Here is a 14447-nt window from a genome sequence, read left to right as displayed (position 1 = left end):
TAAAATCTACTCTAGAGCCAGGTAGAAATTGACATTTGACAACATCCTGATCTGCCAATTCCAACTCGAAGCCAACATGGAATCATCTTAATAGCGCACGAAAACGCACTGTCACTGAATATACCGTCGGAAGTTAAATATACGGGAATGGCCTCTACAACGATGAAATAAAATTCACAGACAAATACACCGCAATAAACTTCTCCATCAATTATATTGAACTTATATTGACTCGACCAGCTAAAAAAACAAACAAACAAAACCGACTGATATTCAATCAAAACGCACTTGGTCGTGTTACTGATCTTGGACAAAATAGAGAAAGATGTTTGACGACAATCAGGAAAGTAATCAGTGCAGCTGTGGGAAAGCCTAAACGTGTGCAAACAATCGCCCGAGACAAATATTCCCCAAGAAAAATGTTTTCTATAATTGCACTGCAGTTGTACTAGTGAAGTAAAAATACTCACTAGTAAATGGATGTGAATGTTGCACCCGGCCATGATACGCCTGGAGAATGTATGCCTGTCTAGCAATTGTATTCCACTGTGTTGTTATCGATAGATGTATCATGATGGACCCTCAACGTTTCTGACTCGAGAAAATAACCGAAGCGTAACAACAGCTACGAAATGAAATAACCAAAGAGACCGCTGTACTTGCAATGTATATCTCGCATGTGTTCCTGCGCATGCAATTTGCGGACAACAGCCATGTCCTCGATATTGCTGAAATTCCGACCACTGCAATAATCACAGGTGCACCAGTGGGAATTGTTATTTGAGTGATCTCGGTAACAATATGTCTCGCAGGCGCGCTAGCAAAGTCATTATATTACAGCTGCTTCTACGAGTACGTGTCTACTCGGAAATTCTCGCTGCAGAATGAGACCGGTACGCTAGCTCGGAGATAGAACCGAAACACGCAGTTCACCTGCAAATCGAGTAAAGCGTCGACGAAGCGAACGCTGGGGCGGGGGGGGGGGCTTTCTAGAGCGTGTTCCACCGCTGGCGATGACCTCTTCAGGCCTGTGTTTGCAAGCCTGTGGGAATGCACTCGCTTGTGCACAATAGGTAAAGTCGAAGGGTGACGAAGGGATAGAACCAGTATAAAAATAATCTGAAACTTTAATTATGATCCCACAGCCAGAGATCACTAGTGCGGTAAACAAGCGTACACTTCGAGAACTTCAGACGTGTAGTTGACAGAAAAATGACACTGTATTTATTTTAGACACATATTAGGCTTATGTAATGAATTATGTGTTCGTTTTGTTTGTTGGTAATGCATTAAAGATTTACGATGAACAATATACAATCAATACATAATTACACTGAAACACTGTGAGAAGCTTTACTTGTTATACTCGAAATTTATTATTATTATTATTATTACTATTATTATTATTATTATTATTATTATTATTATTATTATTATTATTATTATTATTCGACTGTATATGTTGTATATTAAAAACATTAACACACGGTGACCGAGTGATCTAAGGCGTTCCCCTATACAGATCACTCGCATCTCACTTGTCCGCGTGAGATCGAATCCAGCTTTCCGTTGGTCTGGGGTTTTGGCTGGTTCTTCCTCCACCAAATATACTGGCGACGATGTATAGCATACCATGTACTGAAAATGGCGTTAAACCAACAAACAATAACAACATACTAAGAACCAACAAAATAAATTTATCATTTTTATTTGGTTAAAAGTCTTGATGATAGAAATAAACTATACAGATTAGAGCACATCGGTAATCGGAAAGGTTTCTTGGTAGGTACTAATGGAAAGTAACTCTTCCTTTCATAATTTAACTATAAATCTGTTGTAATCTCTGGTGGAATGAAGGACAATATAATAAATGAATTACCAGCAAAGCCGTGCGAAGAAAGACGACAAATTTTCATCCATATTGTTCACACGCTTCATGAATCCTAGTGGTGTATTTGTATCAATGTCTCCCATGCTGTAGTCCTGCTTGGAGACAGGATGGGTCCCCATCCACATGTATATGGCTCGCAATCTCTCCAAATCAGTTTTCAGCCCATCGGTAAGGTGTTGCATCAGGGCATCATAGGAGTTGACCAGTTCTTGCGGTACCTGCTCATTACAAGAGTGTCAAAGAAAATTTTCTGAAGTGACTGATCCTACCCTAAACAAATTGAATGTAACACTATTGATAATTGAATGTAACACTAGTGATAATTGAATGTAACACTATTGATAATTGAATGTAACACTATTGATAATTGCTGCCCTAAAACTTATAGTGCAGCACGATTGGTAATTGCTGTCAGTTTCCAGCCCATCCGTAAGGTAATGTATCAGGGCATCATAAGACTTGACACATTCTTGCGGTACCTGCTCATTACAAAAGTGTTTTTAAAAAAATCAAAGTGATTTATCCTCCCGCTACAAAATTTGAATATAACACGATTGATAATTGCTGCGCCAAGTTAGGCTGCATTATAATATTATAAATTTAACCTTGTTCAGATCAGATGTGACTACACTACATTTTTAAAAAGTATATATATTTTGTACAATAACGTTTTGTAATGCGCCTTGTCTCCCTATATCTGTAAAGTTTAACATTGCACACTTACATGTCTGACCACGTACAACCATAACCACTTAGCAATAGTCAAACTTGATCCCAATATATTCGATATCAGTCTTAATGTATACAATTATGCCTGATATAAAAGTACTGATATTACTGAGCATGCGACATTGATTTTGGTAAAGTATATTTTATCTAAAAAATTTAAATCAATTTTAAATCAATCAAGTATAAAGACTAATTTAATAACTTAGACGTGTGAGGACTTATTTATCTTTTCATTTATATTTTTGTTACAATAAATTAAATCTGCAAACAATTGAAGAAATTCGCAATACAGACGAACTGTTGATTTGGCCTATAGCATCAGAGAAACGTCTAGTTTTAGTTTATATTACCTCTCTTGCCTTTTTATCTATATCCTTGAACTTTTGCGGATTGAATATGTCGTCCTTAAGGTTGTTTGCTGGATTCACTGCCGGAAACTTGATCTGTGCTTTTAGCCTTGAAACCTATTAGAGAAATATAAGTATTCGTTAGATTTTTCACGACAGAGCTACATGTGTCGCATTTACAGATGCGCATTTATTATGAATAATTTTGACCTCATTAGAATTTGTTAAGCGACTGATGCTTCTATTATGTACAACACAAGTGGTAGGTAAAAGTACGAATCAGGAGCTCAACAGAAAACCGATCTATCACTGGTCCCTGAAAACTGGTGTATAAACATATTATTTGATGGAAAAGAAAAAGCAAACAAGTACAATGCATACAGTTCGATCCTAAAAGCTTTGTATCCAGTTGTATAAAATAAATCTAGTTTAAGGGCAATAGCTGATGAAGGTTATGATATTCGGGATTTTTTAAATAAAAATTGTGTTTTGAATAGGAGGGAATATAGAACTGATCGAATCCCTTTTTAAGTTTCTTTATCAAGAATGATGAACTATTGCGACTGAATTTTGCATATATTTGAAATATCTACAAACAGATGTTTATTGATGTCTCCAGAACAATAGCAGCAGAGGGGGTGGACAGACCGAAACTAAAATAGTACTGAATAGACAAAAACAGTTTCGGTTTACTTATTTCGACGATAAACCTTTCCATGTAGACCATAGAATAAAAAAAAAATATCCCTGAACGTCGAATAATTTCTCTCGGAGAGACTCTTCGACGACCCGGGGAATGCAATAACATCCGCGCGCTGACGTTCTTGGTTTACTTCAATAAATCTGAAACTATTTCCGTGCGGGGTCGTCATTGACACGGTCGGTCGGTCCAGCCCACCCCTCTGCTGCTCTACGAAATGAGTTTCCAAGGAAAAACATTTTTATGTTAGCGGAATTAAATCATTGACAAATAAATAATGGCAAATATCGGAGAAGCACTTACTACTAGATTAGCTCGAGAACGTCTCGAAGCAATTCAGAAATTTCTTCCTGTCCGTGATAGTGTCAGACAAAAATTACAACTAAGACAGCAAGCACGGGAAGGCTTTGCAGAATCCGCGGAGGAATTATTTAAACCCGTGACCAAAGCTACTGAAAAATCCGCAGCTGTTACCAAAGAGGCTTTAATAGAGCAAAGGAAAATTTTACAGGATATTTCAGCTGGACTTAAACCCGGGCCTCCACCTGATGAGGAAGTTGTTGTGTCAGTACCTGTTGGTAAGCGAGCAACAGAGAGAATTACTGACCCCGCCGAAAGATTTACGCCGGATTATATTAAACTTCTTAAAAGTGTACCAGAAGAGAAATTACCTGAGACAATACTGTTAGGATTGATTCAAAGAGACGTGTCTTTAAAACCAAAACACGGTTCTATAACAGATGATAATTTTATCAAATATTCGTATCGTATACGCGAAAATAAAAAACAAATCAGCAGAGATGATACAAAGTATGATAGACTTGTAAATGCTATACGTAAACTTGAAATTCCACCATCGCAACCTCAAGAAGAAAAATCACCGTTGCAACACACACAACGACAACAATATCCTTCACGGCGAAGAGCAATAGATCCTGACCTAACTCCGTTAGGTGAATACGAGGCTGCATCTGAAGGAAGTCCACGGGGCCAAAAATCCAAACAAACTAGGTCGCCGATAATTGACCTAACAACGTCTCTTGAAAGTTTGCCGCAAGACATTTTATCCCCAAGAATTGTGCCACCAACGACGACAGGAAAGGGTTTAGGATCCGGTTTTATTGCTTGTCCTAACAATATCGTCAATGACGTATCACGGTTGGAAGTTCTCATCGGAGGAAGACGTGCCGGAAACAACTCTCCGGAAATTATAAATGAAGACGCAGATATCTGTCAGAGACTATTTCAGCGTGGCATTATGGATATCGGCATCTACCGGGGGCTCATTGATGAACTCGCGGATGGTTACTACAGCGACTAGCAAATTTAGTTAGAGAAACAATAATTAAATAAAATGATCGTGCACAATTCTCAACCTAGACACGCTAGTGTGTTACCAGTCCGCGTAGTGAACTCGCGATTACCAGTCTACAGAGCAACCTACGGAGATGGTCTCGGTGATACAGTTACTGGTTTGTTTTCAAGAATAGCCCCTAAGGTGTTACCGATTGCAAAACAATTGTCGATGAAAGCTATTGATGTTGTCAAGGATAAAGCCCTTGGATCTGTTGGTGATCTCGCCGGGAAGGCATTCGCGTCAATCAAGGATAGACTGTTACGGTTAACTCGTAGATCAAAAAAACCGCCACCGGTGAAACTGGCCAGTACTGAACTTATGCCCGCGGACGTCAGTAAAGTAATAAATCAGGCTGCCAATCAAAAACTTGCAGAGCTTGTAACCCAAACACCCGAACAAATAAATACAAGCCTGATATCAGGAAGCGGATTTCGTTTTAGAAGACAATAATTTTATATAAAATGTTTAAACCTATATCTGATCCAGCGTTCGACATGGATGCACCAACACTAAAAGATGAGTCCGTGCGCGATTATCAGTATTATTCTTATGAGGCAACAGTACCTAATCAACGCGGACGAATTGAATTACGAGTCCAGGATACAAGTAGATATTTCCTGCCCGCTGAAGCATTTCTTGAAGTCACGGGTGAACTTGTAACAGATGTTGCCGCTAATACAGCATACGGAGCTAATGTTCGAGTTGGTTTTGTTAACAACGGTATCATGGCGCTGTTCAAAAGTGCTTCATACAGCATTGACGGAAGAGAAATTGAAATAATTCAGGATAATGTTGACGTTGCTACAACAATCCTGGGATTAGCGAGATACTCAGATGATTACACTAGATCAGCTGGTCCGACTATGATGTTCGCTAAGGATAATTCTGATCATCCTGAACACAGATCTGCTATTCAAGTACAAACAGCACAAGGCACTGCTATAAACCCACAACCGGCTGGATTTGAGGCCAGGCCAGGTGCTGATTTTTCAATATTAAGGCCTAGTCCAGATTACAATTTAGGTTTTGCTACACGTAAATTAATGTTATCAGGTGAACGTAGGAGATTTTCATGCGCAATTCCACTGTCTCACATCTTTGGATTTTGCAGACATGTCAGAAAGGTTATTTTTGGAGCCAATCATACAGTTGTACTTAACCGAAAAAGTGATGACGTTGACGCCATCTGGCGAGAAGACGGTGTTGCTGGCGGTAAAGTAATATTATTCAAGCTTGCTTTGTGGATGCCAGTGATGTCCCCATCGTTAGCTGAAGAGCAACGGTTACTCTCTTTCATGGACACAGGCGGTAAATCACTGATATCGTGGTTAACAACATCAACAGATTCCATTCAAGGTGCCGGTCTCGGGCAGTTTACGTGGCATATATCATCACAACAGGGAATATCAGCGCCGCGACATATTTTTGTTGCACTCCAGCAAAATGCGAGGTTGACTTCCCAACTACAGAGTCATATGATATTTGACAAACTTAATGTCTCTGAGGTTTCGCTGCGAATAAACGGGCATCAAGAACCATCTGAGGACATACTGATAGATTATACAAACAATCAGGTCGCGCGTGCGTATCATCGTTTGATGACATTTATGGGACGTGATCAAAATATTGATACCGGGTTGCAGATATCACAACTGGATTTTACAACGCTGTATCCGATTTATTACTTTTCGCTGGAACATTTGGATCTAACCAAACAATCTGTCGTTGATATACACTTCAAAGCTCATGTAGGTGAGTTTCCCGCCGGCCCGCCTGCTGGTTTTAGAGCTGTCGCGGTTGTACTTTCCGACAAAGCAATGCTACTTGAAGGTGTTGGTGGTCGAATGAGAATTATTGATGCACCAATCGAAAATCTATGAGATTTGTAACACAATTAAATCAATTCCGTTTTAAATAAATGTCGTACAATCACGTTAATGTTACGCTAACTCCCGGTCAAGTAAAGAAATTACAGTCGAAAAAAGCAATCTCAGGTACATCAATAACGCTTAAAAAAGGTCAACTCGGAGGCGGTCCAAACAAAATATCGGTAACTACCACTCAACTAAATCGCATCAACAAAGCCATCGCGGCATCAAAAGGAGCACGAATAGATTTCTCTGCTGGTGCAATCAAAGATATGACCAAAACCGGTGGAATATTTCCTCTTCTCGCAGCAATACCGGCGTTGATTGCCGCGGCAGCACCAGCCGTAGCAAAAGCTGCAGCGTTAGGTGCAGTTGGAACCGCAGCTGGAATGGCACTAAAGAAAGCAACCGGACACGGGTATAAGAAAAAAAAGGGACGCGGTCTAAGACTACCAGGAACTCCGGCATCATGGTACCCAAAACGGGTTTAAAAACGCTTCGTCAGTCTCCAATGAGCAATTTTGATTTATTAGATGCTGTTAAAAAATTGCGTATAAAACATTTCAGAGGTGTATTCATGCGAGATCAATTACCGCAACGACCAAATAATCCAGAAACTGGCATTATCAATCTCGACAACAAAGACGGTCCGGGAACTCACTGGGTTGCTTACGCGATCGATCCACGTGGAATTATCTATTTTGATTCGTACGGTTTAGCACCGCCAGTTGAGTTTCTCAAGTATGTCCGCGGAGTGCCTCGCACTCTCAACAGCGGATTTTATAATGTTCCAGTGTGGCAGTCGACGCTACCAACACAAACATTAATTGATCCGCCCATTTGTGGGAACGAGGTTTTAAATGTTCTTGATGCAATCTCAAGAAATCCAGCAACGTCTCCGCATCGAGTAGTGCATGAATATACCGCATCGAGAAACGCTAGCGTTTCCAATGCTAGGCATTTTCATGCTCGCATTTGAAAAACAGCAATAAGAATAATGGTGGATATTTACGGAAGACCTTTCACACGAAGAGGTAAACCAAGCACAGATGCTGATCTCTCAAAATATGCGACCCGAGATGAAGTCGATAATCTTTTGAATCTAGCCGGAGTTGACCCAGATGAGGTTGCTGTTTTTCAGGACAAACAAGGAAAACTAAAAACTAGCAACATCAAGTGGAATGATTTAATCCGTAATGTTCGTACAGCTGTCCCTGGTAACTTTCCCGTTTTTACTGACCGTGGTAGCATCAGGGATTCAAGTATATCGAACAAAATCATCAAAGACATCAACGATGAAATTAAAAATTGTGTGAAAAAAACCGGCGACGTAATGACCGGCGAACTCAGCATGAGCGGCAACAAAATAACCGTTCTAAAAAATCCGGAAGGTCTCGAAGATGCCGCAAATAAACAATACGTCGACGCGCAGTACCAACTCGTTGCTGGCCTAGTCAGCGATAAAGTAACAAAATCCGGCGACGTAATGACCGGAGAACTCAGCATGAACGGCAACAAAATAACCGCGTTAGCGAATCCCGAATCCGACCAGGATGCGTCAAACAAACAATACGTGGACATCGTCAACGGTAAACTAAATACGCTGCGGTCAGAGTATGATGTTCACGTGAACGGGTTTAAAAGACTCCAAAGAAACTTCGTAAAAACTGATGAGGTCGTGGATAAGTTCTTTGGGACTCCTCCAGTCGTCGACACGAAACTTTCTGAAATCATACCAAATCTTACTAATAACGCCAACGATATCAACAAAATTAATACCCGGTTAGGTGTAGTCAGAACGGAAAAAAGTTTTTCAGATCAAGTTCAGATAATAGAAAATAACATTAACACGATCAAACAAACACATCAGAATATCGTAGCGGGAATTCCTGAGATCGTTAACAAAACCAGTCTGATTAAAGTTCCCACTGGAGTTACTCCCGGGCATATCACCAACATCGTATTCACGGTATCATCGGGATTCGCAACATGGTCACGACAAAATAACACTATCAAATATACAGCAACAGCCACCGGTGTTTACAGGTTGTCTGTGTTTTCAGCCGCTAAATTTGAAATCTTCACAACATATCCTTGGAGACATTCCACCGATAAGTATTCCGGGGTTTGCACTGTAATACTAAACAGCGGAACCGAGGAAACATTTATGCTTGAAGCCGAGGACGATAGTTTAACAGCAACATCTTACTGGTTTTGTTTGGAATTCGTCGCTGCAACGCCTCAATTGGTTACCGCGTAATTGAAAATCGGCAGCGATTTTTAAATAAATGTCAACGACGCCAGATGCTCAACAATATCGATACAATCAAGTCCGTGAGTGGCAATCTGAGTTAAAAACTGTCATCGAAGTAACCAGTCAAAAAGTAAAAAAATACCGCAGACGCATAACAGTGTTAGACGTTATGGTTTATTCAGTATCCGCCGTTGTTGCATCCGCGGGAGTAATACTATCAGCGGTCACTCCGGTAACAGCAGTAGTCGCTGCCACGATCTCTGTTTGTGCGACCACAACCACGGCAGGAGTTTTCAGCATCATAGCAAAAAAAATATCCTCGTGTGCTAACACAAAATTACACGATTACACGACAAAATTAAATACAGCCACGACCGCATATCAGAAATTATCATCGCTGATATCATCATCGTTAGACGTGCAAAGTAGCGATGCTGCGTCAATATCAGATTCTGAATTCAAACTAATGTCAGATGCGTACAATGACTATTTGAAAACTAAACAAATAAATAATGTCAGCGGAACTGCTTCAGCAAATAGTCACAAACACAACGCCGGTAAGGACCACAATGATCTCAGTGTCCTCGACGACACCACAATTCGGTATTAATTTTCCAACTCCAATTCGGGTGAACGAAATCGCGTTGTCGAAGCTCAGTGTGTATCACAGCTGGCCCAATATCAGGTCGGAATCATTTGGCGGTCAGCAGCCGAATAATTCGTTTGTGTTCGGGAGACCCAGCGCGGACCCACAACAACGTGAACTTGAATGGGATACAATTACGCTACCCACTGGGAGTTATCAGATCGAAGAAATCAACAATGAGATACAACGCCAAATAAAACGAATCACCGGCAAGGAAGCCAAAATATCTGTAACAGCTCATGAACCAACGCTGTCTGCGGTCATTGAAATCTCAACACCGGGATACGCCGTGGATATATACAATAGCTCAATCCGAACAGTATTAGGATGGCCACAAAAACAACCCGGGTTCGTGCCGGGTCCGGAACTGCCACCGAAGTCGGATTTCACGACCACGAAGGAAGAAGTACACGACCTTGTCGACAAGGTTGGCGACGATGGTTTTGTTTTATTTCGACCCCAACCACTAATAGAAAAAGTCGAATTCACTGCAATTCACGAAGATGGTTTGGGTTTAGGATTTAACCCGTCCGGGAATCATTATCTCAAGATTCTACATGTAACCGCGATAGAACCTCAGATATTTATTCCGATCAAACAAATGCATAAAGAACAATTGGAACTGTTGCGGGCATATTTCCAGGATTATATTTCTGATATGACAAGACCTGGAACTGCAAGCAGTTCTCGCACAAATATTATCACTACCATAGAAAAACTAAACAAACTCGCATCCGCGATGGAAAAAACAAATCAAATAGTAATTCAAAAATTTCTGGATGATCCCGACAAAGGAATAAAATTTGCAACCTTGTATGGTATCCCCGTGAAGGATATTCCTAGTTTTAAATTTCCTGGGTATAACGCACCCGTGCTGCGAGAATCAGTCCGGGATCTCATCGAGGAATCCTACAAAGATATCACTGACGCGTACACGCGAACAAAACCGCAGCCGGTTATTCTCAAGCACGACAACAGTACAGCATCCGATGGCAGACACATCTCACCCGGGATCGTAAATATCACAGATGTTATTGCGGTCAATCTTGTATGTGACGTCATCGACGGTAGCTACAGCGCATCAGATAATACTACACCCCAACAGGGGTTTATCCTGTATACGTTCACACCAAAAGACCCCCCTGGTTTTCTGATTGTGCAAGAACCAATCAATGTGGTCTATCTGCGGTGTAATAATCCGTGGTTGTCAACGATAAATTTCAAACTCGTCGACCAACGGGGAAATTTGTTGGACCTGCGTGGCGAGACTGTCTCCGTGAACTTACTGGTGAAATCCTAGAAACGCATAGCGTTTCACAATTAAAAAAAAACAGTTGTGTATAATGGAACACGAATACATCCACGCACGAGTTCATATTCATGATAAGCAAATTCTTCACACGGCAATAAAAACCGCATTTGGAAACTCAAAGAGTCAGCCCCCAGAACAGTATTTCCCCGTTAAAATAATCGTTGACGTGTATGGCAACGAAGACTTCTTGTTAACTCCGTCACAATTGACGCAGTTACAGCAAAATCATATGATCACAGCTTGGTGTCAACGAGAACAGATTATGAACTATTCTCATTGTTGTATTGATGTTGAAACGCTTAAGCAAATCCTGAAAATCTGAAAACGCCCTTGAGAAGTCCTTTGGACTTCCAGAGAAATGCTTTGAGTTTCTGGCGATGCTAGCATCGCTCGGGCAAAAAAAATAATACACTTTTTTTTTACCGTGGAAATGTGCTTTACACTCCAAGCGGGGCGCTAGCGTTTCTCAGGTTCTACTTTCACTTTGTGCTGTGAGTCACACGCTATGCGGTTTATACTTCCTTGTCGGCCTCGTAGTCACAAATACTAGTATTTTCGTCAGAAATGCAAGGCATTTCCGTGTCTAGATTCTTTATATAACCTTTTAACCGTCTCACCCTGGTGCTAATTAATTTTCGAGTCTCATACTCGCTTGACAATCCAAGACGAATCTTCTCAACTGCACGGCACAGTGGAATAAATTCAGATACCTGATTTTCAGTTATCGTGGCAAGTGATCTGTAAATGCGATCTTGCAAACCCTTAATGAACCTATAACACGCGGCGAGATTGTTCTTCCCCGATTGTGATAGCTCATTCAAGGATTCAAAATCTGACATAATTGTTTCAGTGTCTAGTAAAATATTAAAACCTCGCTGTTGTAATTCTTTAATTTCAACAAGTATGGTATTTATGTTTTCGTGATTCATATTATTATATATTTTCATATTTTTAAATGCATGAAAAATGCTTTGCATGAGCGATGCTAGCATCACCAAAAACAAAAATAAACAGATAGATGATGAGCGGTTATCACTTACTGGGTACTCTTCACCGGCCTACGGTTCTTTCATGAGTCCTTTGTTAGGATTTTTTTTTCTTGGTCTTATATTAGACCTTCGTGTTGTGATTTTTCCCTTAGGCACCTCATGTTACCGTTTATTTTTGGCCAACACTCTTTCTGAATGTTTCTATTGGTGGGCACCCAGGTGACGTAGAGCTTTATGCATCCATCTATCTGTTTATTTTTGGGGGTCACTCACCCCATGAGGAACTTCTAGATCGTCAAATAACGGTCTAGAAGCTCGGGAGGGACGATACAACACAGAACAACCTTTACCTCTGATTCGAGTATGACAGCAAGTAAAGGCACAATGAACATGTAATCTTATCCTAACTTATCCTAAGACCTTATCCTATGACGACACAAACATACACAGGTGGGCCATTTTCTACGGTCAGCAGCAGAGCAAAACCATCCATTGAATCGACCATTGGATGGTGCACAAAAGACACCCGCCATTGGCGGATTAAATTTATGGTTTTGCTTGCGCGTGCTGACTTTCGATCGACCCAAAGGTCTTAGGGAGCGATTTCGTATATAACCCAACTGTTACTTGCGAGTTGGAAATTCGCTCTAGCAGTGGGCGGGACTTGTTTAAAATATTTTAATTGTATGTTTTCTCGAGCGCGGTCATATAACAAGCACAGAAGAGCAAAACAGTCGGATATATTCAGTAAAACGAGGATATTGTTTGTAAAAAAATATATATTCTACGGTAAATAAATGATTACATGTTATGAACTCGATAAAATATTTTATCAAGGTGGCTTTCTCAGGGGGAGCAAATCCTCTGGCGACGACAACTCTGCAAAGCGTTACACACTCTCGGAGGAGTTATCGTCGTTTGTGTCAACGATAAGAGTTATATAACAGAATGAAATCTTCTGTTTGAGCTTCTTTGAAAATGCTGTTTTGTGGATCCCATCTGCGACATGCTGTACAGAAGGTGGACAAATACCGAAATACCTACCGGCGGCGTTTATTGACTGGAATACAATTTCTTCACCTGTAATTGCGTTTATAGATTTAATAGCTCTTCTTGCAACTGTTTTACAACGCCCTGTGTTACCCAGTAGGCAGTTCTTGCTCTGAGTGACCACGCGAAGATTGTTTATAGAGTTATCAAGTATGTTACCGTTAATGTGATCAATGACAAAACCCTTAGGGATCACTCCAAAGAAACATTCATAGACGAAACGATGACATAAATACCTCCCTTTCCCAACAGTAAATCTTGAATAACCACCATTATCAACTCCACCAACTGGTCGTCTTCGCGTGCAGTGTCGTACTATGCCATCTCGGTTTGCCTCATAATTTGGAATAGTTGGATGTGGAACAAATTCTTGTTCGGGGACGAATTCTTGATTCATTATACTATAAGCAAATCATTTATCTAATTCATAATTTGTCTGAAAACTTATTTATGTAATCACGCTCCGAGAGAGTGTTCGAGGCTGGATATTTTTTATCATAATACCGTTTTAGTTCTCGATAGCGTTTTCCACCACACGCTGAACATAATTGCGTTTTTCCTCGTACTCCAATGCCGCATCTGATACACGGTATCGGTCCTAGACTCCCACCGCGGACCTGTTGAGCATGTTGTCCACAGTATTCGCCTCTGCAGGGTTTGCTACACGGCGCTGATGAATTTAGTTTAATCCACTTGCATGAGAAACTCTTTGAGTTTCCGTTCATTATATATAATATTTTTGTCTATTTAAATACTTGTCTTAATTATAATATGGAGGAATTTGAAAGACTATCCAGAATAAAACCCGTATCAGGTTCTCGATTCGATCTTGACCGGTTAACCGCTGATCCACGACGAAGAGAGTTAGCAACGGTAATTGGTGTTATCAAGAACGCCAAAGAAGAGTTTCGTCGTGATGGTGCCGGACATGTGTTCTCTACGTATAAAATTATCCCCGACGCGAGCATTATCATTGATGCTACCATGAACGACACAATCGCGCGTAACATAATTGGGTATCTCGACGATAGAAGATATTTCGTACAGATAAAATTTATTGTTAGAGTCGACGACGGAAAGTGGATTATCAGAGACAAACTAGACCCTGTTCTTGATGCCAAGGGGGTTCGTGGAAAAACCGTTCTGTTAAGTAAAGACTCAAAACCGGGAGTACTTGTTGGGATTGATATACCATATTATGCCAGAGCGTATCCTGTGACCGCAGTCATTTATGGAATTTATCCGATGAAGAAACCAAGCGTTGATAAACTCAAACCGATGAAGGTGACAGAGTCAAGGATGAA

At 40.6% G+C, this 14447-nt stretch overlaps 1 protein-coding gene across 1 annotated transcript in view; it reads right to left on the bottom strand.

The window, feature by feature from the left end:
* The window catches only part of LOC149801983 (hillarin-like), a 77005-nt gene that overhangs the window by 14823 nt on the left and 47735 nt on the right, over positions 1 to 14447 (bottom strand). Inside the window, exons 3-4 of the mRNA XM_089954372.1 lie at positions 2971 to 3084; positions 1880 to 2109 (exon numbers count right to left, since the gene is read on the bottom strand). Coding sequence (XP_089810498.1) covers positions 1880 to 2109; positions 2971 to 3084 — 344 coding nt within the window. The remainder of the gene's footprint in view (positions 1 to 1879; positions 2110 to 2970; positions 3085 to 14447) is intronic.

This window comes from Sinohyriopsis cumingii, chromosome 4 (genome assembly GCF_028554795.1).
Source record: "Sinohyriopsis cumingii isolate HCF-2022 chromosome 4, ASM2855479v2, whole genome shotgun sequence".
NCBI classification, from domain to species: Eukaryota; Metazoa; Mollusca; class Bivalvia; order Unionida; family Unionidae; genus Sinohyriopsis; species Sinohyriopsis cumingii.
This window is presented reverse-complemented; position numbering and strand designations above follow the sequence as displayed.